The sequence below is a fragment of the Gracilinanus agilis genome, chromosome 2 (genome assembly GCF_016433145.1).
Source record: "Gracilinanus agilis isolate LMUSP501 chromosome 2, AgileGrace, whole genome shotgun sequence".
Lineage (NCBI taxonomy): Eukaryota > Metazoa > Chordata > Mammalia > Didelphimorphia > Didelphidae > Gracilinanus > Gracilinanus agilis.
The window spans coordinates 543,449,302-543,477,150 of record NC_058131.1 but is presented as its reverse complement, the minus strand read 5'-3'; the positions used below and the strand labels follow the sequence as shown (position 1 = coordinate 543,477,150).

General features: G+C 33.9%; 1 protein-coding gene across 1 annotated transcript in view; it reads right to left on the bottom strand.

Moving 5' to 3' along the window:
* DMXL2 (Dmx like 2) overlaps positions 1–27,849 on the bottom strand; it is a 161,802-nt gene that overhangs the window by 96,795 nt on the left and 37,158 nt on the right. The window contains exons 2-8 of the mRNA XM_044665166.1: positions 23,556–23,681; positions 21,061–21,132; positions 19,184–19,262; positions 17,875–18,022; positions 17,560–17,626; positions 10,723–10,898; positions 5,835–6,018 (exon numbers count right to left, since the gene is read on the bottom strand). Of these exons, the coding sequence (XP_044521101.1) occupies positions 5,835–6,018; positions 10,723–10,898; positions 17,560–17,626; positions 17,875–18,022; positions 19,184–19,262; positions 21,061–21,132; positions 23,556–23,681 (852 nt within the window). The remainder of the gene's footprint in view (positions 1–5,834; positions 6,019–10,722; positions 10,899–17,559; positions 17,627–17,874; positions 18,023–19,183; positions 19,263–21,060; positions 21,133–23,555; positions 23,682–27,849) is intronic.

Genomic DNA, 27,849 nt, shown 5'->3' with positions numbered 1-27,849 from the left:
TGATATGTACTCTCTTCTATGTATCACTTCCTTTTCTTATCTTGCCCTCTTTTCTCTTAACCTATTCCACCTTCTCTTAGTTCCTTAAGGAGACTAAGTCCTTCCATTATCCTCTCCCCTTTTCCTCCTGTTTCTTCTTAGTACATTAAGATGACTTTTACCCTTCAAGTTGTATGTGTTGAACTCTCTAACCCAGATGTGAGGAGAATAGGATTATAGTACTATCAGTCCTCCACTTTCTCCTCTCCTTCTCTGTGATATTTCTTCCACTCATGCCTCTTTTATATGAGATAACTATTCCATTTTACTTCTTTCTGCTTTATTTTATTATTTTTAGTTCATTTCATTTTATTCAACTCAACCTCAAGTCATATATATATATATACATATATATATGTATATATTTTTTTTTCATTCAAACTACTCAGGTAATGATGTCACTTACGGATTATAGTATGAAGTAAACAACTTGACCTTTTGGGTATCTTATAAAAGGTCTTTCTTGTTTACCTTCTTATAATTCTTAGGAATCAAATTTTCTACTGAATTCTAGGATTTTCCCCAAGAATAGTTTAAACTCCTTTACTTCATTAAATATCCATTTTCTTCTTTGTGTAATTATGCTCAGCTTTCTGGGTATTTTAGTCTTGGGTATAAACCCAGTTCCTTTAATCTTAGAAATATTGTGTTCCATGCCCTAAGTTCTTTCAATGTTGAAACTTATTAAGTTTTGTGTTGTTCTGACAGTAGCTCCACAGTATTTAAATTGTTTTCTTCTTGTTGCAGATAGTATTTTCTCTTTAGCCTGGAAGGTACCAAGACCAATACAAAAGTTTCTTTTGTCTTACGGGGTGGATGAAGAGAGACATGCAAAATAAAAAGAACATATACAAAATAGATACAAGGTAATATGAGAGGAGAAGCCATTAGGAAAGATTTCATGTAGAAGGTGGCACTTGAGCTATTCATACTAAACAGTATCAAATGGGAATGTGTCAGAGTCTCTCTTTCCACATATAATTAAACCATTTGGTAAAGTAATAGCTGGATAATGTGGCTTTTATTATATCTTAATTAAAAGTAAATAAATGTGGGGCAGCTGGATAGCTCAGTGGAGTGAGAGTCAGGCCTAGAGACAGGAGGTCCTAGGTTCAAACCCAGCCTCAGCCACTTCCCAGCTGTGTGACCCTGGGCAAGTCACTTGACCCCCACTGCCCACCCTTACCAATCTTCCACCTATGAGACAATACACAGAAGTTAAGGGTTTAAAATAAAAAATATATATATATATATATAGCCAATAGGCAGTTACACTGTTAAAATATAGTTCTGATCTGAGGAAGATGACCAGGATCATAAATCTTCCCATTTCTCTCACCTAGTGAGTCAAACAGCTAGAGCCTGAGGGTTAGGTTTGAACTGGGTTCTTCCTGACTCTAGGCCCAGTGCTTTCTTCACTCTACCACCTACTTAGAAAGTAGTTACAGACCTCTTTCTAAAATGATCTGGTCAATTCACTGCTCCCCTGGGAGTTTATTACTGTCCTTTTAAAGTTCCTCTAGCAATTGACTCACTAGGCAAGTCATTTATCTGCCACAGTTCACTCATCTGTAAATGGGGAAAACAATAGTTCCTAACATCCTAGGTTGTTGTGAGAATGAAATGAAGCAACATTTTGTAAAGTTTAGTTAAATAGCTTAAAGAGTTAACTAAATGCAAGCTATTGTAACACAAAAAGTCACTGAAATGTGCACACCATTTGGCCCACTAATATAAATTACTAGGCATATACTCCAAGGAGGTTAAAGGAAAGGACCCCAAATGTACAATAAAATTTTAATTGGCACTTTTTATGGTAGCATATGATTTTATGATATCAAAGAAAACAGGAAACAAAATAGATGCCCATAAGTTGAGGAAAGACTAGCCAAATTGTGGAGTAAAGGAATATAATGAATGACAACTATGAAAAGATTCACAGAAACCTGGGCAGACTAAAATGGCATAATATAAAGTGAGCCAAAGTAGAGGCACAATTTATATAATGATCACAAAATGTAAAAGTAAACAACTTTAAACATTTCAAAAAAAGTCAATGACCAATCATGACATATGAAGCCTCATCATGAAGCAAGCCTACTACCCCTTGGCTAAGCAGCTATGGACCACAATTGCAAAATGAAGCATACATTTTCAAAATGGACATTGGTGAATTTGTTTTTCATGACTTACAGTTATTTGTTAAAGGGGAAGATTTCTATGGGAGACGGAGTACTAATGAATAAAGACAGAGATGCAATAAAAGGCAAAAAGAAACATCAATAAAATGATTTTTTAAAATACACAAGGGTGGGGGCAGCTAGGTAGCTCAGTGAATAGGCAGTCATGCCTAGAGACAGGAGGTCCTAGGTCCAAATCTGACCTCTGACACTTCCTACCTGTGTGTCCCTGGACAAGTCACTTAACCCCCATTGCCTAGCCCTTACTACTCTTCTGCCTTAGTATTGGTTCTAAGGCAGAAGGTAAAGGTTTAAAAAAATTAATTAATTAAACTAATTAAATGAAATACAAAAGAGCACACAAAAAAAGAAAATTTGAAAAAACTAGGAGCTAACAAGAAACAATTCAACTTTTGGCAGTTTTATAGACTACATTAAAACCTTTAAAACTATTTACTAAGGAGGCAGCTAGGTGGCTGAGGCTGAGCGGATTTGAGAGTCAGGCCTAGATCTGGGAGGTCCTAGGTTCAAATCTGCCCTCAGACACATCCTAGCTGTGTGACCCTGGGCAAGTCACTTAACTCGCATTGCCTAGGCCTTACCACTCTTCTGCCTTAGAACCAAAACACAGTATTGATTCTAAGACGGAAGGTAAGGTTTCTTAAAAAACAAACAAATAAATAGATAAATAAATGGATGAATGAATGAGTGAATGAATGAATGAATAACTATTTAGTAACCTTTTTTTTGCCCATTAACAAAAAATTCTATATAGCCCATTCAACAAGTGCAATTCATTTCTCTAAGGATGCATTTTGAAGATGAGTGCATCTTGGCAAGCCCAATTAGGCTACTGTAGTCTTGCTTGAAATTGGATGTTCAATAAGATCAAATTGAGGTTCTTTTGTTTTAAACACCTGTATCTTTGAAACTTTTTAAGGCCAAAATTGTCTTGTATACATTCCATGTACAAAATTCCTGTGGCTCAAACACACATTTGTCCAAGTGATCACATGGAAAATTTCTTTTTGAGAAGAATCCTGGCCTACTCTTTACACAGTCAACCCTCCTGTAGAAATGAACTGGTCTTCCATATGAATGAAAAGATAAGCCAGGCTCTTAAATTTTCCTAATAAAACATCACCTCTACCTCCCACACATCTGATATCTAAAACACATTGGCAACTTCTTGACCAATACACAGAGTAACAATAAAATATCAGGCATCAAAAAATACAGCCTAGTAAATAAAGTACCTGGCACATAGTAGGCAATTAATAAATACTTGTTAACTGATTTCTAATCATCTAATCAGTACATACTGCTAGGAATTATGCAAAGATTTTTTTGACCTGATGTGAAAACTGACTCCTACTTCAATTCTGCTTTACAATGTCCAATGAAACACAGGTATAACTAGAAAATACTTCAAAGTAAATACATTCACATATATTTATTTTCTGGAAAAGAAGGCAAGCTAACCAAAGAAAGGGTGAGTAGGTTTCTACAAAATTTTCAAATGTCTCTCTTTTTGGCAGCCCTTTGCTAAACCTGAAGGAAAATGAGGCAGAAGTCATATGAAAAGCATTATACTCCTCCCAGTGCTATAGCTGAGAGGAGTAACTAAATTTTGCCATCTGTATATATCTATATATAAACATATAAACACACAGACACGCAAACACACACCTCTTTTACTCTGAGCTAGTACTCTATGCTAACTTTATCTGGTGGTTAAAATGAATGATAAAATTAACTTTCAGTGAGGGTATAAAATATTTACAGATGCTTAATAGCAATTAGCTTACCAAATAATTCCAGTGGAGTGCCAAGGAGCTCTAAGAAATGTGTAATAGAATATCTTATTAGCCACATCTACTTTCAAATATGACTAATGAAAATTTAAAATATATGCTCTACAAAAGATAATGTCTAAAAATTGAGCAATATTTCCTTTATAAATAAGGTAAAACAAGTCAGTATTTCACAAAGACAGAACAATATACTTTAAGAATATACTTTCATTGTTTTTATTGGAAATAAACTAATTTTAAAATTTGCTTGTTAGATGATAATCCAATCTATTTGCATTCACTTTTATCATCAGTATAAAAACAGCTAACATTCTGTTAATATATGAATAATTCTTATTTAATACTCCACCACATCTAAAAACCAGTAATTGCAGATGTGGCACACAGACACTATACTATCTTATCATAACTTATCAATCATTCAAAGGAAGATTAAGCTATGTTTAACAAAGTTTTAATGTAGGATGTTTTATATTAATTGCCAGTTCTTTGATAATTGTTACAAGTTAACTATTAAAATAGAATACCTGAATAGCCTCAATAGTCCATTTCCCAATCCTAGTGGATAAGAGTATAATGAAATAAGATGAACCTTATTTCTCAATCACCAAGGCAGCAACTTTGTTCTCATGCACTTTTCATAAAAACTTAGGAAACATAGTTGATTCTTTAAAAAATAGTAAACCATGAAAATGTTAAAAGCAGTTATCTAAAATGTACTAAGTATCTTAAATAAAATGAGTCTCCTTTAAAATGAAAAATCAAAATACAAAGTATCAGTTCCCAAGCTCCTTGAAACAATAAACATACCATTTTTAAAACAATGACCTGAATTTCAAAATAACTTAAATCTTATTCATTAAAGCAGTCTATGGCTAGTGATTCAAATCTGGGGGCAGAGTTAAAAGAATTTAAATTGTGATAAAAACAAAGATCTGTGATTTTGTGGGTATGAGTATTTCTTCCATCAACAAAGACAGTCATCACTATATTAAATGGCCTATTAAAGCTATGTCACATATCACGTGGTTCGATGGGGATATGAGTTGGGTTTTGATGTCAAAAGATCCTCTATTGCAAATATCAATAACATGGAAATAGGTTTTTGAACAATGATACATGTATAACCCAGTGGAATTGCTTGTCAGCTCTGGGAGGTGGAAGGTGGGAGGGGAAAATCATGAATTATGAAACCATGGGAAAATATTCTAAATTTTTTTTAAAAAAGCTGTAGTGTCAAAAAAGTTATCACTCTCTAGCCAACTTGGCTATGGTCTCTCCAAACTTAGATGGGCTATTTCTCAACAAAAGAAATATGGTGAATCATTGGCAGGCTGTTAAAAGCTTTTCCAATTTAGTAAGACCCTTCAGGGCTTAAGCTCTACTGGTATAGCTTCCAAGACCCAGAATCATCTCCATGACACCATGAGACACAAAAGCAGTGTTATATAACTATATTTTTCCCCACAATGATCAGTGAGGTAAGTCTCCATAGATCCGCCCAATTTATAGATGAGAAAACTACAGTTCTGAGAATTATATGACCTGATATATGGCCACATAAGCTACATTTCAGAGTAATGTGAGCACTTGTGTTGCTAGTAAACAAATCAAGAGTATGTAAAAAAGTAGATGTCCTCTTAGAGGTATGAAAAGATTAAAATCCATAATTGCTTTAATTTTATACATATAAGGTCCTATATATATACCTTACACCTTCATTTGTGAGCTTCTGGTCAAATCTTTATCTCCTTATTAAATAGTATACAAATGTTAAGTATTGAGGCTGACACCACAGTACCTCGAGAGCATGTTGTATTCTGTCTTTATGTTTTCCAGAATGAGAAAGATTGCTGGCAATGGTGGAAGTACTCGTCTCGCATATCTGTTCACCCAGGAGACAGTCTTCTGGTAATAAGGTTTCTGCCCACAGACGGCAGATGCCATCTTGGCATGAGGTTAATAACACATTACAGACAGAACCCCTGAAGACAAACAGAAATAGACTAGGATTACCATATATATAATACATACTTAGTCACATACATTCATCACCTAAGTCATCATCACTTAAATAACTAATGTGCTATCCTTCACTTAATAACACTGAAATGAGGTTTTTCCCAGCTGTACTGAAAATTTCACGCTGATTCATTCAAGTTCTTTCACCTCTATTCTCTTCTGTAATGATAATAACACAAACCTCCATAAAGATGAGACAAGTCTGGAGACAGTTGTGTTGCCATAAAACAGAGCTAAGTTAACTGGCCTTTTAAGAATGAATAACCCAGGAAATAGCTGATCCCAAATTCTCATTTTCCAAAGATATTAAAGATAAGACTTCTAATCTTATCATTCCACCAAAACTGCTCTCTAAAAATTAAAAATCATCTCGGAGTTGCCAAGTCCAATCATGGCTTTTTGTACAGGCTTCATTCTCCTTGACCTCTCTGCATTATTTGACTCTGCTGATTACTTTCTCCTTGATGTTCTCTTCTCTCTAGAGTCTTTCTAGAACAATGATTCTCCTGCTTCTCCTCCCTGAGCAATTCATCTTTGCCTCCTTAGCTGGATCCTCCTAGAGATCACATCCTCTAATCATAGATGAACCTCAGGGATCTGTCCTGGGCCATCATCCCTTCTCTTTATATACTAGTTCTCATGGATTTAATTGCCATCTCTATGCTGATGATTCTCAAATCTACCATTCCTATCCCAAACTTTTGACTGACTTTCCATCTTGCATCTTCAACTGGCTTTCAGACATCTTGAACTGGATGTCCAGTAGACGTCTTAAACTCAGTATGTCCAAAACAGAACTTATTATCTTTCCTCCTAAATCTCCACCTTCCACAGACACACACACACACACACACACACACACACACACACACACACACACACACACACACACACACACACACCCCTCTCTACCTTATTACTGTTAAGGGCAACATCCTCTTTCCAGTCCCTCAGGCTCACAAACTAGGGGTCATCCTTTACCTCCCATCTCTTAACTCCCATATCCAAGCTATTACCAAACCCTGTTAATTTTTTGCAACATCTCTCAATCCTTCTCTCCTCTGACATGGCCACAACTCTACTATAGGCCCTCATTACTTGAGGTCTGGATTACTGCAATAGATTTATGATTAGTCTGCCTGCCAAAAGTCTCCCCCAACTCTAATCCAACCTCCATTCACCCATTAAAGTGATCTTCCTAAAGCCCAGGTCTGATTGTGTTACTTCTCTACTCAATCTCTAATGGCTTCTTATTGCCCCCCAAAACAAATACAAAATGCTCTGTTTGGTATTCAAAGATCTTCATAACCTAGTCCCTTACTACTTTTTCAATCTTCTTACACTTTACTCCAATATATATTCTTTGATCTAACAACACTGGACTTCTGGCTATTCCATGAATAAAACATTCCAAATCACTTGGTTCTGGGTATTTTTTTTCTGGCTATTGCCCATGCCTGGAACAGCGTACTATTTCTGCTCTGACTTCTGGCTTTCCTGGCTCCCTATAAGATCTCATTAAAATCTCCACAGATAGCAATCACTAACTTCTCTTAGTGGCACAATTCTAGTGTGTTTCCCCCTGTTAATTATTTCCTATTTCTCCCTCATATACCTTGCTTTGTATATATTTGTTTGTATGCTCTCTCCCCTTTAGACTATAAACACCTGGAGGGCAGGCACTATCTTTTGTCTCTTTTTATATCCCCAGAGTTTAGCACAGAGCTTAGTATATAGTAGGTGCTTAATATGAATTGATGGATTTCTCCCAGCAATTCCAGCTCCAGATTCATCTTGGATACAAGGAGAGAACTAGTGTCACCATCCAAACATAAATCAAGAAAACTAGGTCAGAGTGTAGATATTAACAGTATGTGATTCCCAGGTTTTAGGATGAGGTTGGATTTGACAGAGAAATGAAAAAATATGCAAAGGCAAAGTTAAGGTGCAAATGGTTAACTTCTCCCTATCCATGCCATTCTCATCACTCTGAATAGACCCTAAGTCACATCCTTGCATTGAATGACCTGCAACCTTGTCTCATTACTATCATACGCTAAATCATCATTTTCCAAACTTGATCATACATCCCCAGTAATTAAAAAAATTATCATTTATTCCCATTATGTGTGTGATTATTTATTTATAAGTTATATGCATGTAGTAATATACTATTATTTGCATTGCATAATTTAGAGAAAATGGACATTTTAAAGAAGATAAAAATAAAATTTTGTTTGATCTTGGAGTCAATAGCGAGCCACTGGAATTTAACAAATAAAAAAGTGACATGATCAGACCTACTAATTAGGGAAATTACTTTAAAAAGTTGGTTAGAGGACAGATTGGAGAAAGGATAAATTGAATAGATGAAAAGGGTATTTTCTAATGTGGACCACATAAAGGGAGAGGTATAGAGGTAGAAACAAGTCTGGAAATTTGATTGGATAAGTGTGAGGGAATCTAAAAAGGCTACCAAGGTTATTACCCTGACTGACTTTCAGAAAAACAGTAACCTTGACAGTAGGGAAGTTTGAAAGAGAAGGAGATTTTAAAAGCTAATAAGGGGGGCAGCTGGGTAGCTCAGTGGACTGATAGCCAGGCCTAGAGACTGGAGGTCCTAGGTTCAAATCTGGCCTCAGACACTTCCCAGCTGTGTGATCCTGGGCAAGTCACTTGACCTCCATTGCCTACCCTTACCACTCTTCCACCTAGGAGCCAATACACAATACTGACTCCAAGATGGAAGGTAACAGTTTAAAAAAAAAAAAAGCTAATAAATTCTACAATGTGAACACAACCTACCCATACTTGTTCATTCAATGCTTCTCCCTCTATTCTAAACCAAAGCAAAAAGAGTGGTGGCAAGGTTCTTATTTACCAGACATTGTCTGAGAGAGCAGAGCTTGCTATAAAGTAATTTGGAGGCAGCAGATGGGGATGTGCTGTGGAAAGGAGATTTTCCCTTCTAGTATCTATACACAGCTGCTGCTATGTGTTTGTTGAGTGTTTGGTAAGCCTGGGTAATGTTATCTTATAACTGCCCTGAATAGCCAACACCTGAGCTAAGAAGCTGGGACACTCTCTCTTAGAGGGAGAAAATGGAGAGGAGGAATGTTTGGCAAATAAGAGTTTGTGCAGTTATATTTGAAACAAACTCCAAGATTAGCTATTCAGAGACAGTAATATGTGACTCCTCTTCTCATCTTCAAATTGATTGATCACATATCCCTTTGGGTCTGGTTGAAGTCCTCCTGGAGGACACCACTCCCCCCCCCACTTTAGAGACCACAGTTCTAAACAACTAAATTAAGTAGAAAAAAATGAATGGGTTCTAGGTACTCAAGAAAAATATAAGGGGTAAAAAGGAAGTACTCTTGGTCTGGAAAATAGTAAATAAAAATGCTTTCTTAATGCTATCTTGACAACTGTCTACATTTAATAGCTAATGAAAAGAAAATATTCTCCCTCTCAAAAATATTTGAATAAAACCTGAACTAATTTATAACAAATGTATTTTGCAAATATGCTTTCAATTAAGATGCATACTGTTAATACTTGAAAACAAATAAAAAGAATAAAGTAGACAAAAAAACAAGTCTCCTGACAATTTTTTTCACAATACCCTTTCTTTGGCTATCCACTTCCAGAGAAAGAACTGTTGGAGTCGTCTTTCATATCAGTGTATTTATGGTTTTATTTTGAGGTATTAGTTAGGTATAAATGCTCTCTTAAAACAATGATCTATATGAAAGTGTATTTTGCATGACAATAAAAAAATTTTAGAAAATACTCTTCCTTTGCATTCTCAAAATTCATGTAGTCCTCTTCTCCTTACCCAATACATCTATAACTAATTTCTTATGTTGCTGATTTATTTTCATTCATATGATTTGTGCTATATTTCCTATCATTTTCACTAATTTCTTAGATCTGGTTTGTGAAAAGGTTTCTAGATAATCTTTAAAAAAAACAAACACTTACTTAGTAACAATTCCATGACAGAAGAGCAAGGGGTTGGCAAATAGGGTTAAGTTGCCCAGGGCCATAGAGCTAGAAAGTGTATGAGGTCAAATCCTATAGATTTCAAGCCTGGCACCCTATCTACTGTGCCACGTAACTGTACCACCCCATCCAAAAAAAAACTACTTTAAAAAAGTATATGATAGGGGGCAACAGAGTGGCTCAGTGGACTGAGAGCCAGTTCTAGAGACAAGAGATCCTGGGTTCAAATCTGGCCTCACACACTTCCTAGCTGTGGAACCCTAGGCAAGTGACAACCCCATTGCCTAACCACTCTTCTGTCATAAAACAAATACACAGTATTGATTCTAAGATGGAAGGTAAGGGTTTAAAAAAAAAGGTTATGATAGCTGTTCCTTAGGAAGCCTTGTGAGAGTTTAGTACCTTTAAAGATGTGAGGTTAGCAGAAACATATACTCTTTGAAAAGATCCTTTAGTTTGTCTAGGATAAAGAAAGTGAAAAATGAATATTCTCCTTGATTCCTCTGTATTTATCTAATGCTTAATTACTGTTACTAGTCTAATACATTACATTCACTTCCCATGATTTGTGCTTTTCCATTATTTAAAACTATACCCTTCAGGACCTGGGAAAAATAGAGACCACTATTTATTTTACATTCATAAATATATAGTTTTCTAACCTGGGCATGAACTTGCTTGTGTTACGCCATGAAAAACCTGTCACAGCTCTAGGATGTGCCAAATAAACAAAGGAAAAGTGAGTAAAGGTCTGTCTTTTTTTTGATTCTTGACGATCTTGAGGTATAATAGACTTCCAACCAGTCATAGGATACCACACTTTCAAAAGACAATCATCCTGCAGAAAAAGATAAACCAATATAAAATTAATTTACATATATACAAATCAGTAATCTCCTAGTGATACAGAATACCTAAAAATTACCTAATGTGATTTACACAATATAAAGAAACAAATCTAAAAAGATTCTTCTTGAGTGGTGAGAAGAACACTACAAGCAAATCAGGAGCTTGTAGAATTCCTCCCAGAATGAACCTGAATATTGCAACATAGTGGCAGAAAAACAATATTCAATGACCCTGAATTGACTTTTAACCTTATGATTTTCTGTTTAAAAAAATATACATAACTATTTGCTGAGATTAATGTTTTTTACCATTTCTAGTTTTTCAAGGAAAGGGAAAAATATTTAAAGGAAACATAAGTTTAAGAAAAAGATAAACACACAAATATAAGACAGCTGATTAGACAAAAGTACAGGTTAAGCTTTAGGGAAACAGATTTGATTGGGTGACTACTTGACAAGTAAATATGAAAGACCAAGATTTAGGGAGTAGAGCAGTGATTCCCAAAGTAGGCACTACTGCCCCTGGTGGGTGCTGCAGTGATCCAGGGAAGCGGTGATGGCTACAGGTGCATTTATCTTTCCTATTAATTGCTATAAAAATTTTTTTAAATTAATTTCCAGGGGGCTAAGTAATATTTCTTCTGGAAAGGGGACAGTAGGCCAAAAAATGTTTGGGAACCACTGGTGTAGAGAAATGCTTAACTAGGGAATTTCAAATGGAAGAAAAAAATATATCTATTTAAAATCTCTCTAGATTCCTTGATTCTAAGATCAAAATAAATCTGAAATGCAGAGAAAGTAATACTAAAATACCATGTTTAAGAAATCTTATGAGCAAATCTAATCAAAGTATTTAATGAACTATTACTTTAGAAGTAATAAAGAAGGCTATGAGTTTGGGTTACATGTAATTTTAATGAAAGATAGTCTGTCACCTGAAGCAAAGGCAGAAAATACCTCTTGCCGACAGATCATGATAGCACCATCTGCTTCAATCATCTAGTCAGACCATCTTGGCTCCTCTAACATAAGGAGAAAAGATATAGACTGTGCAGGAAATCAGCCCAACACACCAGACCTGTCTTTGGGTTGTTTCTTTAACCAGTAAGATCATAATCAGTGCAACATCTTCAGTCTTACAACTTTCTTGTCCGATCCTAGAAGTATCTCCATTCATCTTCACACTGACTCCCTATAACTTTCCTAATTATACTAATAATGGAGAAAGGATAACTCTCTGAAACCCCAAGAAATTAACTCAGAAGTAGTATATTCAATCAATAAACTTCTACTGCACAACTGTATAAGCCCACTCAGGACTATATTAAGAGACTGCAGTCCCTAAATTCAACAACAATAAAATCTACTTATTGGCAGCAAGATTGATAGAAATTAAACAATTAAAAAAAACACAACACAAAACTCCTCTGCCTCACACCAAGGCATGGATTTGACCTTGGATTTTTAATGACTATACTAGTGCAAGTTCTATGAGGACCAAGCTGTAAATACTTTAAATGTTATCCCAAGAGATTCTATCTGTCACAGAAGGGAACATGAGCCAGGCAATAAACATTTAGTAAGTCTAGTATATGTCACTTCAAATCACAAAGATCATAAATCATTTAGCCAGGACCATTTCTGAAAAAAATGAAATTTCTGAATGACTTTCATAGTCTTATGTGGTAAACCACCCACCCACCCCCTTCATTCTATTATGTGTCCAGATACTGGCAAATTAACATAAAAGAGGGGAGAAGGTATTCAGAATGAGAGATTTGTCCAATCCTACAAAAATAAGCAAACCATATAATGAAATTCTTAATTTAGATGAAACCAGAAGACACAAACTAGACATAAATGAATAAAGAAGCTTAGACTCTCAAAGGAGACGCAGAGAAGTAAATAAAGTAACTGATAGAATTTATTATCATGTGTCCAAAGGGAGAGAAAAACATCACTTCATAGAACATGGGGTCATGCTGTTGCATTTTTTTGATTCTGGTTTTGAAAACCTTTCCCTCCCTAAACTGTGTAATCATTTGGTAATTTGAGTAGTACAGTGATCCTTCACCTATCACAGGAGTTATATTCCAGAGACCCCTGTGATAGGTGAAAATCCATGAGGTAGCAGTGTTATATTTATTTTATTATTTATATATGTTTTAAGGCTTTATAAACCCTTCCCACTCTCCTATAAACCTTTTCCACACTATTAACCTGCAGTTACTGAGCCAATCAGCACCCAGGATACAGAACATAGCTCTCTGGTTGATCGCCTTTCATTCTATCAGCCAACAGTGTGCCGTGATAAGTATAACTCCACAATACAGAATTATATATATATACATATATATATATTTTAAACCCACAATACAGTGAAGCTGTGATAAGTAAACCACAACATAGTGGAGAACAACAGTATAATACTGAATACTTAAAGTAGTACTGTCATTTTTATTATATTGGCTCAGCCTACCCATAAAAGCAACTAATATTCTTTGAAATTATTTAAGACTATTCTTTATTTCCATAAAGAAATGTTGCAATTGTAATCACAGATCCTGTGTTGTCTCATTAGTGTGAATGAAAAATCCCCTACCCACTTACATGAGGATTAGATTTTAACATTAGCAATAATTTTGAGATAATCATAATTGTAATTCTAAGATAGTTCGCATAAGTCATGATTTTAATAGCCTTTTGGCATTATTTTAGTGTAAATATTAAGGTTCTGAATTAAGTAAATAATTGCTTTAGCATAAGTAATCATTGTCAGCATAGGCCTCAGTTTTGGGCCTTAGCCTTCAAAATTGCTATATAATGCACCCTCAGCAATTATGGTCTTGAACTTGTGATCTAATATACATCTTTTTAAGGGTTAAAAGTAAGAGTTCAACAAAACTAAGGAGAGCAGTTGAATAAAACATTTAGTTTAATTTGAAAAGAAGTACAGATAGAAAATAGAAAAGGAAGAAAGATAGATAATTATTCTAATACCCTACGACTATTCCTAAATTCCTAATACTATCTAAAATTTCTAATTTCCTACCTCCAGTTATCTTCTGAGGTCAGGTTCTTCTTGCCCGGCAAATACCAGGCCTGCTATAACCTACACTATTTAAAATTGATTCACTAACTACCTATCTTCCTAAATAATCAACAGTCACCACCCATGAACTCTTTCAATCAGTTTCTATCGCCCAGCTGTGTCAGTAGCCAACCGCCAGTAGGTCCTTGCCTCAGAGAAAGACCTCCTGCTCTCTCCAGATCCCAACTGTCAGCGTTCACCTTCCTTATCTCTCTCTCCTTGTCACCCTGGTAATGGAATTTTCCGCTCTGATTCACTGACACGTCAATTCTGCTCTACTTAGTAATCCTGCTCTCTTGCCTCTTAAGGAGACAGAGGGAGAGATTAAGAAAATCTCTTTAACAAGTTTGAGGAAATATTTATTTCATCTCTCCCTATTAGAAGGAATTACACTATTAGAGGCACACATATTTCATCCATCTGCAGTTCCTTCTGATGGCTCATTTGAATTTACTTTTTTAATTTCTCCTTAACTCCTATGTTTGTATTTCAGTTTCTACTTAGTGCTGGTCTTTTTATCAGGAATTCTAGAAAGTTCTTTATGCCATTAAAGATCCACTTTTGGAAGTGCCTAGGTAGTTCAATGAATTGGAGGGTCAGGCTCAGATATGGGAGGTATTGGGTTCAAATCTGACCTGTGATCCAGGACAAGTCATTTAACCTCCAAATGGTTAAATTCGTCTGCCTTAGAACCAATAAATAGTATTGATTGTAAGATAGAAGGTAAAGGTTTTAAAAATAAAGATCCACTTTTGCCCCTGAAGGGTTACATTATATTGTACTGGGTGAGTGGGTGAGTTATTCTTAGATGTAAAGCCTCGACCTTTTGTCTTTTGGAATATCATATTTCAAGCTCACTACTCCTATATCATGGTAGCTGTCAAATCTTGTCAAATCTTCACTGTAGTTCCTAAATTTTTAACAATTTCTTGCTGACTTCTTGTGGTAATTTTTCTTAATGTACAAACTCAAGTGTGGGGCTATGATGTTCTTGGGAATATTCATTTTGAGGTTTCTTTCAATATAACCAATAGACACTTTTCTACTTTGTCCTCTACTAAGAAATTTGGGCAGTTTATGTTTGTAGTCCCTGGAATAAGATATCTAGTCTCTCTCTTTTTTTTTTTTTTGCTTATAGCTTTAAGGTAGTTCATTTTCTTCCAGGAATTCTAGTTAATCTTGTGGCCAAGCTGTGCTTTTCCTCAAAGCTTTGCTTGTGGCATTAATCTCTTCTAGGTTTGTGTTTTAGGCATCCCTAGGCTCATTAATAACTCTTTATTCTTTAGTGTCTTATTTTGTTTGCTCATTTTTCCAGTCCTATTTCCTGAATGAGGATTTTTCATGAGGACTCTCCTATTTTACTACTTGTGACACAGAACACATCACTTAACCCAAGTCTCAGTTTCCTTATCCATAAAATGATGATCTAGATGACTTATAATATTACTTCCAGGTCTAAAGTTATGAACCTTAGACAAGTTTAAGCAAAGATGAAATTTGTTAACACATCTTCCTCCCTTCTTTGCAGAAACAGGGAAGCATGCAGATACTACACTACAGAAAATATCTTAGTAGTTACATCATATTAGCATTCTTTTCCCTGACACCTTCATCTTCACCCAACTGCAGCTACTTCAGTCATTAACACTATGAATGTCTGTTAAGTCAATAATTATTAAACTTCTGCTCTGTTGTTTGAGAATCAGATTGGTATACCAGAGAGAGAGAAGTAGACCTTAGAATAAAGACAGATTTTAGAATCACCTCTGACACATACTGATCATCTGATCCTAAGCAACTCAGTTAGTCATATTGTACTGCAGGCCACTCTATGTACTGTAGAGAGTGAATTTTGTCATAGTGAAGGAAAGGTAAATGAAAAGAAAGAAATGAAAGATAAAATTATGCTCCTAGCTATGTAAAAGGCATTAGTTGTACATATTGAAAAAATATATATGTAGGCACAATCACAAGTTTAATAAAATTATAACCTTATAAATATCTACATTATACATAAAAATACTATGGAATAAAATTAAACAAGCTATAATTTCTAAGTGGGTACTTCCTCCATTAGCACAGACCATAATCCTGATAAGATTTTCTTGAGAACAGCATATACTGAAAAATCCACTACTCTGAAATCAACCAAGTAATGAACTCCAAATTTAAATGGGCTGAGCTAGTTTTTCTCTGACCTAGCCTACAAGAACCAAGGATCAATAACTAGTGGATATAACCAAATTTGTTTGCCTAAATATTTGTTAAAAACGGTTTATTCCTCCATTTTTTCCAATGGTGAAAAAATGTTTTTCTTCTTCAATGGAAAATAAATGGCTTTTCTTTGTTAAAAAAATTATATCATTTTAAAAAAAAACTTTGTTCAGATAAAACTTATATAGCCAAGATTAGAAGGAATGCAGTAAATTTTGGGGAAATTTTATGGTTTCTCAGATAGAGGTCTCATAGGTAAAATATATAGAAAATTAGGTGAATGTAGAATAGTTTACTTGTCAGATCTATGGAGAAAGGAAGAATTTAAGACGAAACAAGAAATAGAGAACATTACCTATCATAGCACAGTTCACTAAAGAGCAGGTTGGTGGACTTTTCCTCAACATACAGTACTTGTATGCTTTAAATATAGAATCTCAGCACATCTTCCCAATATAGAAATATTGAAATGGTATTTCAGTAAGCTAAAAAAGGTTTTGCACAAGGGGATAGTCTAGTGAAAGTTTGCAGTTAATTGAGAGTTTTCAGGATTAACAATCAATTTCCAAAATGGCTATGGGTGTTTTCCCTCACAAACAAGAGCAAGTTCTTAATAAAAGCTTCAGAAGACCTCAGAAAAAGAACATCATCTTCTAGGTCTAAACCTACAGTATTTAGAAGTCTTGTGATAACCAGAACCTATATAATAACAGAGATCTCTCAAGAGGCCTATATGGCCATTAGGACAGACCTCTATATATAAGATTCTAGAGAATCTCCAAGAGCAGCCAGAGCAGATCAAAGCACATTCCCTGAATTGCTAGTTCAAAATTCCATTTAATTCAACTAAATGCATTTTTATTGAATATCTATTATATGAAAATTGCTCTGTTAAGCACTTGTGGGGAGAATCAAAGATAAACCACCTTCAAGAAGACTACAAATTAGCAGAAGTCAATAGTTCATAAATGGTATTTGGATGGAAAGAATGTCTTAATTCTTATTCTCAATAATTAGAACTTTGCACTTATCTAAAATAGAACACTAGCCTATACACCAGATCTTCCTTGAGAGCCACGTTTTTTTCTGATTTTTTGAATTAAACAATAGCTAAAAGTTAAATTCAACTTAAAAGAATAAAGTCAAGAACACTACACACCAAAAAACTAAGTATAAGTATTAGCCTGGAGTTGGGAGGATAAGGGGGAAAGGGGAGGGAAAGAATGAGGTAAATGAAATGCAAATCACTTATAATTCTTGCACATTTGTGTTTTATTTGCCAAATGGAGAATTATTGTAGTTTTAAGATTTTCGTGTTGCCTTGAGTTTTTTTATCTTATCCTTACCTTTCCAGCTGTGGCAAAATATTCACCATCAGGAGACCATTCCATCAAATGTACAGACACTGAAGTTCTAAGAAATGAAGATAAACTACTTTAACATATATGATCTATTACAATATTTTATAGTTGTATAATACTGAATTTTTTACTTCTCCTAAAATAATACTTTTTAGAAATATATTTCTTAAAATGAAGTAATAATCAAAATTTGATTCTGCCTGTCCAGGTGTAAACATCACTTATAAGTCCCAGGATCTCAGCTGAGACCTTAAGAAATTATTTAGTTCAACCATACAGGAAGTAGAATTGCTAACTTACTTGCATTGCCAGATACATTTCCAATCATTTAAAACAGGAGGAATTTTACTATCTTTGACCTGATCCAATTCTTCTTCTTCTTCTAGAATGTCACTCTCTGGAGGAGCCCATAACTGTACAGAATCAGTTGCTGTTAGCAATCTGTTACCTGAAAATTGAAAACTGTTTAATTACTATGTAATATAATTACACCTGGATATGCCTTTCTTTAAAAGAGGGTAGAAAGGGGGTTCGAATACACTATTACAAGAAACTATTTAATACCAATTATAACTACAACATATTTTCATTATAATAAACATTAGGGAATTAGTTAAGCAATATTATCTGTGGAAGGACATTGTTCAGAAGATTCAATCATCCAAACCAAGTTTATAAAAGGATTCTTATACTAGGGAGGAATACAATTTATGAAAGAAACTAGGAGTATATTTCATGTCTCTGAGACTCCTTTGAGAGTAAGAAAGAAATACTCTCATCAAAGTTTGGTCAAAAACCATATGGAGAAGCAGCTCTCATCAACCTATTATATATACGTGTCTTGAGGACACAATAAAGTATAAACACAAAAGAATGAGACTAGTTTTTTATGTGATTTAAAAATAAACCAATCCTTCCTTCTTCCTTGACACAGCTTTTGAATTTAAATAATAAGAAGTTATTTACATAATGTTTTACTGTTTACAAAACACAGTATGTTCTTCATTTGATCTTCACAATAGCCACTTTAGTCCCAAAGTTACAGAAAGGGAACATGAAACTCAGAGGAAATGAGTGATTTATCCAAGGTCACTCAGTCAGAAAATGTCAAAGAGAGAATTCAAACCCAGAACTTTTGCCTCCAAGTTCAGGGCTCCAACTAGTACAAAAAAGCTGCCTCTAATAACTCCTCACTACTCCTCCACAGTTATTAAAGCCTCATAGAAGTTTCAAATCTTTCTGAATTAAAGATGCTAATTTCTTTCAATATAAGTGAAAACAAAAGGAGGGAATTTTCTTCCCATTTTGTACAATATTTATAATTCTATCTCAGAATAGATTAAGAATAATTAACTATGGAAATAATTATCTAAAATTTTTCATTCTTTTATGGAATATATATTTCATAATGATTAGAACTCATTAGCAACAATTTTATAGATTAAATACATATAATATTAGGGAGCATAACTGTTTTTTCACTGTCCCCCTGAAAAATTTGGTTCTATTTAAAATATTCATTATCTAAATTAATTTCAACCAAATAAACATGTAAAGCAATATGTGACTACAAATTGAAACAAACTGATATTTCTTCATTTCTAATTACCTTGAGGATCCCATGCCAAGTTGTAAGTCACAGAGCTCAGAAAAAACTGTCCAGTTTTAAGCCACTGACACTTGATTTGCTAGAATATAAAAGAAAAAAATTATGTAAATCCTAAAAATCATACAAATAGGCTAACTAATGTATTAGCACTTGCCCCCATTTCTCCTCTCATGGGAATAAGAAACAGGAAAACTAGAAGAAAAATCAATGTAATTTTATAAGATTTCCTTATCTTCTAATTCCAGCTCCATAAACATAAGAATTTAATGTTTACATTTTGCTAAAATAAGAATGAAATTTAAAATACTAATTGGAAGGCAGATTGTTTAACATTTGAATAAAATTTTGAGGTTGCAATTGCTTCACTTGGAATGTTTGCTACAATGGAAATGAATACAGGTCTCTAGAACCAAGACCTGAATGGAAATTGGACTTGACAAAAAAAGAAATCACAAGAGTAAAAATAAAAGCTTTAGTATTGTAACATATTTACTTGAATAAATTGTTTCATTTTCCTTTTGATTATTTTATTGTTCCACTCTCAAAGCTGGAAATAGGGAATAATAATGGAAGAAGGATTATCATGAACTGGGTTTTGGTTGGCCTCCAATCTTTTTAAAAATAAGTTATTTTCAATGATCCAAGACAATTCTGAAGAACTAATAATGAAAATATTATCTACTTCCAGAGAAAGAACTGATGGAATCTGAATGCAAATCAAAGTATAGTATCTTTTGTTTTCTTTTCTTCACAAGTTTTTTTAAATATGTGTCTTCTTCTACAACATGACCATTATGGAAATGTTTTGCATGATATCAAGTGTATAACCTATATCAAATTGCTTACTTTCTCAGGGAAAGAAGAGGAAAGGGCCGAAGAGAAAGACTTTGAAACACAAAATTCTATAAAACTAATGTTAAAAATTGTTTTTATATGTAATTGGGGAAAATGAAATATAAAAGATTAAAATATAAAAAATAAAAATAAGTTATTTTGATACCTTTTTTTGAAACACTGTCACCTTTTCCAGATAATAATACTCTACCCTGGAATTAAATGCTTCCTTATTACATAGAAAAAGTTAACTTAAAAACAATCAATGAAGCATCCACATCTGAAAATATATAAAACATCATGTCCTCAAATACCTTTCCCTACACCTCTTCCAAGAGAAGTCTGCTTTAACAACCTTCATTCCTGTATCTCATTCTCATGGATTCATTTGTAGTATCCAAAACCAAACTTCCAAATCTATATATCTAGCCCACATCTTTTTAATGAACTCCATTACATCTCCAACTGCCTCCTAGGTAACTTAACTGTATGATCTGCTGGTAGTTCAAACTTAACCTCTCTAAAATTTCAGAGAAAAGAAAAAGAAAATGAAGAAATTATTCAAATGGCATAAAATAAATAAAAACTAGGAATCTAACCTACATTTTATGCCAATGATCTGTGATTTCATTCAGGGGGTTATTTTCCACACTGGATACAGATCACAACTCATCCAGATTCTTTCTGGGCACTTCACTACTTCAGAAAGTACTCCATTCTATTTTGAGACAATTCTAATTACTACAATGTCTAACTTTGTAGTAAGCCACGAGCTAATATTGCCTCCCACTGATCCTCATTCTTCCCTACAGAGCCACAAAGAAAACTAATCTCCTTTCCATACTTCAAGTATTGGAAAAGAGTTATCATTATTTTCCTATGCAAGCCATTATAATTTCTTTCTCTTCTTGAGACTAAAAAACCCCCTAATTTGACTGTTTATAAGACCAGTAAGTTATTGAGAATCAAGCAACTTCTCCAGGAAGTTTACTAAAGTTCAGAGAGCTAAAAAAAGAAGGATTTCTGCTGCATTGAATACTTACACAATTTCTCTTGTGAGAATTGATACCCAAAGGTTCAAAAATACAAACAGCATTTCCATATGAAGATGCAATCTGAAAAGAATAAAATAATCATGTACAATAAAAATGCAATAAAACTTATCTGCTAGATAGACATATAAGCTAACTGTAGATAACTGAAAAACTATATGAATGTCCAAAAAAGTTTTGGACCACTTCTTACAAAAATTACAAATGTTATACAAAAACTTTACAAATTTCTTATAAAAATTCCTTCCATAATGGGAATAAAGTAGATTTTCCTTCCTGAATTCACAATTTATTCAAAAGAGAATGATATTCTATCCTATAAGAAATATTTCAGTTTTCCAAATCTTAAAAACAGTAATATCTATTATTTAAAGCTATATTTACCATATGCCATTTTGTTAGAAACCATTATAACAAAGGAAGCATAATTATGGGCATTCTAAGATATCACATAAATCATCAACTGTTTGCTAAAAATAATTCCAAAGGTACACCCAAAATATAAAATATTTATCTGAGCTTTAGATCAAGCAAAGAGGAGGGAGACAAAGGAAGGAAAGGAATTGGGTTGCAATAAGAGGAGGTAGATGAAGAAAAGTTCTTCTTTAACCAGCAAGTCCCATTATGACAACTTTTGGTTTCTAGAAGAGCAGGGTAGGTGGCCAGGAGTCAGGTATACAAGCAGATCCAGCTTAAAAGAAACAATTTAATTTCTGCTCCCCTCAAAAAAAAACCCTTTTCTCTTACTTGCTGAATAATGAAAGTATTTTATTAGAGAAAAAAGATTTCCCCTTCATTCGGACATAAATTTAGAAATGGAAGGGGACATTTAGAAGGACATCAATTCCAGTCTCTTCCTTTTATAGATAAGGAAACTGAGACTGAGAGAGGATAAATGATTTGCCCAGGGATCAGGAGCTAATAAGGGTCTGAGTTAGAATTTATTCCAGAGCAGTTTAAAATGTAAAGGTTAAGCACTTTAATATGAAAGTATAAACAGTCAATTAATAAAATGTAAAAAACTAATGCAGAAGAAAACGGAGTACCCAATTTATTTGTCTGGACTTTGAAAGTATAAGTAGTCACCACTGAGAGTGTGATTAAAAATAAATAAATAAATGAGTAAGTAAATAAATAAATGAATAAATAAATAAATAAATAAATAGATAAATAGGTGAACAGATAAGTAGAGATAGATAGATGAATGAATGAATGAATGAATGAAGACAAACTGCTCAGCCTTCAAAATTTTGTCTAGTATTTTCGGCTTTTTTCCCCCTGAAGGATCAAGGGGTAAAGGTTACTTTGTTATTTATCAGTACTGGTGTCACTATAGACACATTGCCCATAAATAATCTACTGAAATTCCTCTTTGTTGAATATCATACAATGAACTGCTTTTTCTAGGAGTCTCTAAGGTGATCTTACTTACATGTAAATGTAGAACACTGCAAAATTAATGAGAGAAATCTGAAACCCTCCATACTTCCATACAACAGGCTAATAAAATATATAGAGGGGCAAGCTAGATCAAAAGAACAAAAGAGTCATCAAAGAAAACAAAAATAATTGTAGTTATATCCTACAATATTAGGTCTGTTTTCAATTCTATATCACCTTGTAGAAGTAGATTTTGAATTACAAATAAATAATTCCTCATTAGGCATTTCCAGTTTTTTAGAGGTACAATTACTTTAACAGATTCAAAATTTAATAAAATTTGAAGCTATTACATGATAATAAGCAGTTTCTTTAAAACTGAATATTTAACTATTTATTACTGCAGGTTAAAACCATATTTTAATGATCTGCTAGGGTCATCAAATTATTATTTTATCCAACTCTGATTAAAGTGGATCCTATCTGCCCCTGAATTTTTTCCTTTCATTAAGTCAACATTTAACACATACTGAATTTGTAAAAATTAAATTTGGGTCCAAGATGCAAATGAGAATATTATCCATTACAGAACAGTCTCACCTGTTATAGATACAACGTTATAAAATATTCTTAATAAATTATATGACCTTTAAAGTGTTAGCAATTCTTCAGGGTTCAAAAGCTCAAGTTTAATTGGATTCTTTGGAGATTCTTTGGATCAGTGCAGTGGTTCTGTTGAAGTTTTAGCTGAGGGTTTCTTTTGGGACAAAGGGAAGTTAGAGAAGGGGAAGAAACATGGAAAGGCAAAGCAAAAAGAAGGACATGATCATAGATACTGTTTTAGATCTGAAAGAGGTTATTAAAATGATATGAAAGAAAAATGGGATGATTTCAAGTTCCATGGAAATAATCTGCTAGTAACCTCCAAATGTATAAATTGCCCCGTCATCAGCTTAACAGCACTTAGCAGTTTATCTCTATTCATGGGATAATGGTTTAGTTCTTTTATAGTGCCTGTCAGATATTTCAACAGTATATTTTATCTTTTACAATTTGCTGAGGTTGTTTTGTTATTGTTTTTTAAACAAAGTTACTAAATTCCTTACTCTTCCATGCTGGTTAGAGCACTCCACACAGCTGACTTGGATGTTTCCATGTTTAGCACCAGGAATGATCTGCACACATTCAAAGTCATCAGCCAAAATAACAATATCACAGCCTGATCCGTATGCCTAGAAAGAAAAAGTTTTAATTATATAATTCATAAATTTTTACACCATGGTATAATACTTTAAAGAATTTCTTCCCAAAGAGTTCAACATATATTTTAAACAGATGAAATTAACATAGTGAGACTCTCAATTACAAAACAAGAGTTTTAAAAGTTACATAATAAAATAAACATTTATAAAAGCATTTAAGATCCTCAGTCTTCCTACTGGGTAGACAAGGCAACAATAATATTTTATACATTACAGAATTAAACTCCTGGGAAAAGTCCCCATTCAGCATAATTATAATAAGAAAACTATATAATTGGGTTAGATTATTTCTAATGTCCCTTCCCATTCTAAAATTCTACAATTTCTTCCTATTTCCACATTTCTCAGTAACCCCTTCTTCCTCTTTTGCAACTGTATAAATTTATATGGTAAGAACACACAAAAAAACATTTCTTCCAAAGGCTACCTGCTTATTCTTTTTTAATTGTTTGTTTTAACTTTTTTTATTTTTAACATTTTAACATATTTACATGATTCATTTTCTTTCCCTCCATGTTCCCTGAGCTCCATATTATTAATTTTTGCAATAAATTAATTTTTTAAAACCAAAACCCCAAATCATATATCCAAATTAACAAGTGATAAGTCATATGTTTTTCTTCTGAGTTTCTACTTCCACAGTTCTTTCTCTTGATGCGGATAGCATTCTTTCTCATAAGTCTCTCAGGATTATCCTGGATAAGTACATTGCTACTAGTAGCAAAATCCATAACATTGGATCGTTCCACAATATTTCAATTTAGGTGTGCCATGTTCTCTTGGTTCTGCTCATTTCACTCTGCATCAGTTCATGGAGGTCTTTCCAGTTCATATAGAAATCAAGCAGTTCATCATTCCTTAAAGCATAATAGGTTTCCATCACCATCATATACCACAATTTGTTCAACCATTCCCCAATCAATAGATACCCCTTCATTTTCCAATTTTTTGCCAGCAGAAAGAATACTACTATGAATATTTTTATGCAACCATTTTTTACTCTCTCTTTGGGGCACAAACCTAGTAGTGGTACTGCTGGATTAAAGGGCATGCATTCTTTTAAGCCCTTTGGGCATAATTACAAATTGCCTTCCAGAATGGTTGGATCAATTCACAACTCCACCAGCAATGCACTAATGTCCCAATTTTGCCACATCCCCTCCAACATTTATTATTTTCCTTTACTGTCATAGTGGCCAATCTGTTAGTTGTAAAGTGTACCTGCTACTTTTAATCCTCCTTTTAATCCTCGTTTAATCCTCCTTAAGTCTTTTTTTAAAATGTTAAAATTCAAGACTCACAAATATTTTTAAAGTAACAAATGTATAAGTTAATAATATGGGGCATCTTTTACAAGATACTCTTCAGGACCATGGCTATGACAAAACAGATATTTAATAGCCACCTCTAAGCCAGCAATGACCACTTCCCAGATGATACCAAGTAGCACCTTGGGAAATAAATCAATCAATGAAGAAAGAAAGAAGGGAGGGAGGCAGGGAGGAAGGAAGGGAAGGAGGAAGGGAGAGCACAAGCCTGGGCATCAATACAAATATGGTGACCACCAAAGGAGGTGAAAATAACTACAGGTTTGTAATTTGTTTACTTAAATCCTCCATAAATTAATGATCGACAAGTTCAAATTTAAGTTAGGGAAATGAACCATAAGATTATAGAATTAAAACTGACAAAAGACCTGAAAGGGCATGGTCCAACAGTTAAGTAACTTGCCCTGGGTTATATGATTCACAGGTATCCTCTCCATTACATCACATTGTCTATGTGTAGGCATAGATAAAGACTGCATCATGACTGGATATAAGTAGTAGATAAATTAATGTAGGAAAACCTCCATCAATTGAATGAACTATGGCATATGAATATAATGGAAAATGACTACACCATAAGAAATAACAATTAGAATGGATTCAATGAATGGCTCCTATGGGACTTTGAGAATTAATGCATAATGCAGTGAGCAGAATAGGACAATTTATACAAAAACAATAGCATACTATAAAATGTGTAAAATGTAATGTAATGTAAAATGTAAAAAGACCAATTATGTCTCCAGAAAACAGATAATGATGCATGCTTCACACCTCTTGGCAAAAAGATGACTGACCTCAGGTAAAGAAATGTGATATATAATTTTCAGGTATGTTCTATCTATAAATTTGTTTTGTTTGACTATATTTGTTACAAGGGAGAGGTTGAGTTGCAGAAGGAAAAAGAGTAAAGATAGAGATATGAGAAAAAAATTACCAAAAAAGTGTCAATGAAAATTTTTAAATGTACAGAAGACAGAAGCAAGCTGAAGAGGACATAGACTATTAGGGCAAATATCAGCACTTCAATGTTAAATTTTTAATAAGTATGTGTGAAAAAAGGAAAATTTGCATGTAAGAAATTAATATAAATTTTCCTATTCTTTGAATATGTAAGTAATAGCTAGCAATAATAAGAGCTAGGATTTGTACAGTATTGGTTTGCAAAGTGTTTTATGAAAATTATTTCATTTGATTCTCTACAACAATCATAGGAGGTAAGTACTATTATCATCTTCTTTTAACTAATGAGGAAATTGAGGCACACTAAGGTTAAGTAGCTTGCCAGCCAAAGTGTCTGAGGAAAGATAAAAACCCAGTTCTTCCCAAGTCCAGCATCCTATCCAATGTTCAATGTTCATTTGTTCATGTTTGTCAAGATGATTTTTTTAAAAATCATTTCAGTGGATAGAAAGCCAGGACTAGAAACCAGAAGTCCTGGGTATAAATCTGACTTAGATACATCCTACCAGTGTGACTTGGGGCAATTCATTAATCCCAATTGCTTAGCCTCTACCATTCTTCTGCCTTGGAACTGATACTTAGTATCAATTCTAAGTCAGAAGATTAGGATTTATTTAAAAAGTAAAATGTAAAAAACACTAGATTTAGATTTAGAATTGGAAGAAAACTTGTAGATCATCTACCCCAACACTCATTTTATGGATGGGAAGCCTGAAGCCCAAAGAAGAAATTATGCCAAATTAAATAAGATCACAAAGCTACTACATAGTAAAAATAAGTGGCAGAGCCCAGGTAACTGAATCAAAACATTCTGCTCTTTCCGTTGTATCATAATAGCTCTTCATCCAAAGTCTCTTTTTTCTCCCAAAACTTGCATTACAGTTACAAACCAAGAAATCAAACTTGGAAAAATAAATGGTTAAAGAATGCTATTAGAACATGACCACATTTACATAACACCAACTGTGCCCAGGCACCATATTAAAATTTTTAAATTACTACCTCATATAATAAGACAGAGGTCTCCCCAAGAAGTCACATTGTTATCACCATACCTCTTAATTTGTGGGGCCTAAGGTCCTTAATAAATCAAGAGAATTCTACCATTTGCTCTAATTTAAAGACCAGATCAAGCTAAAAGATTCTTCTCCTGGCCTCTAAATCAATCAATAAGTATTTGACACTGTGCTAAAGTGGTAGAGAGACATAAATTTTGGATAGGAAGACACTAGCAGTTTGGGGATAGGGGTGGAGAAAGACCAGGAAAAGATTCATGGAAGAAGGGATGTCCTTCAGTTAAGCCTCAAGGGAAGTCAATCGAGTTTTTTTAAGAGTCAAAGGTTAGAAGGGAGAGTTTTCCAGGTATGGCAGCAGCCAGGAAAAAAGCACTGAAACAGAAGATGGAATGGTGTGTGAACAGAATAGTAGAACAGTATAGCTGAACTGTATAGTAATGGGATGGGAAGGATGGTTTAAAAATTAATTAAATTGTCCAAAGGGACCATACTCTTTGACCCAGAAACACAATTTCTACTAGATCTGTATCCCAAGGAGATTAAAGATGAGGGAAAAGAACCTACATGTAAAAAAAATATTTACAGCAGCTCTTCTTGTGGCAGCAAAGAACTGCAAACTGAAGGGATGTCCATCAATTGGTAAATAGCTAAATAAGTCAGTAGTATATCCTTGTAATGGAATACTACTGCATCATAAGAAATGACAAACAATATGAGCACAAAAAAGCCTAGAAAGACTTGTATGAACAATACAAAGTAAAGTGAGCAAAACCAGGAGGACACTGTACACAATAACAACAATAATATATGATGATGAACTGCGAACAACTT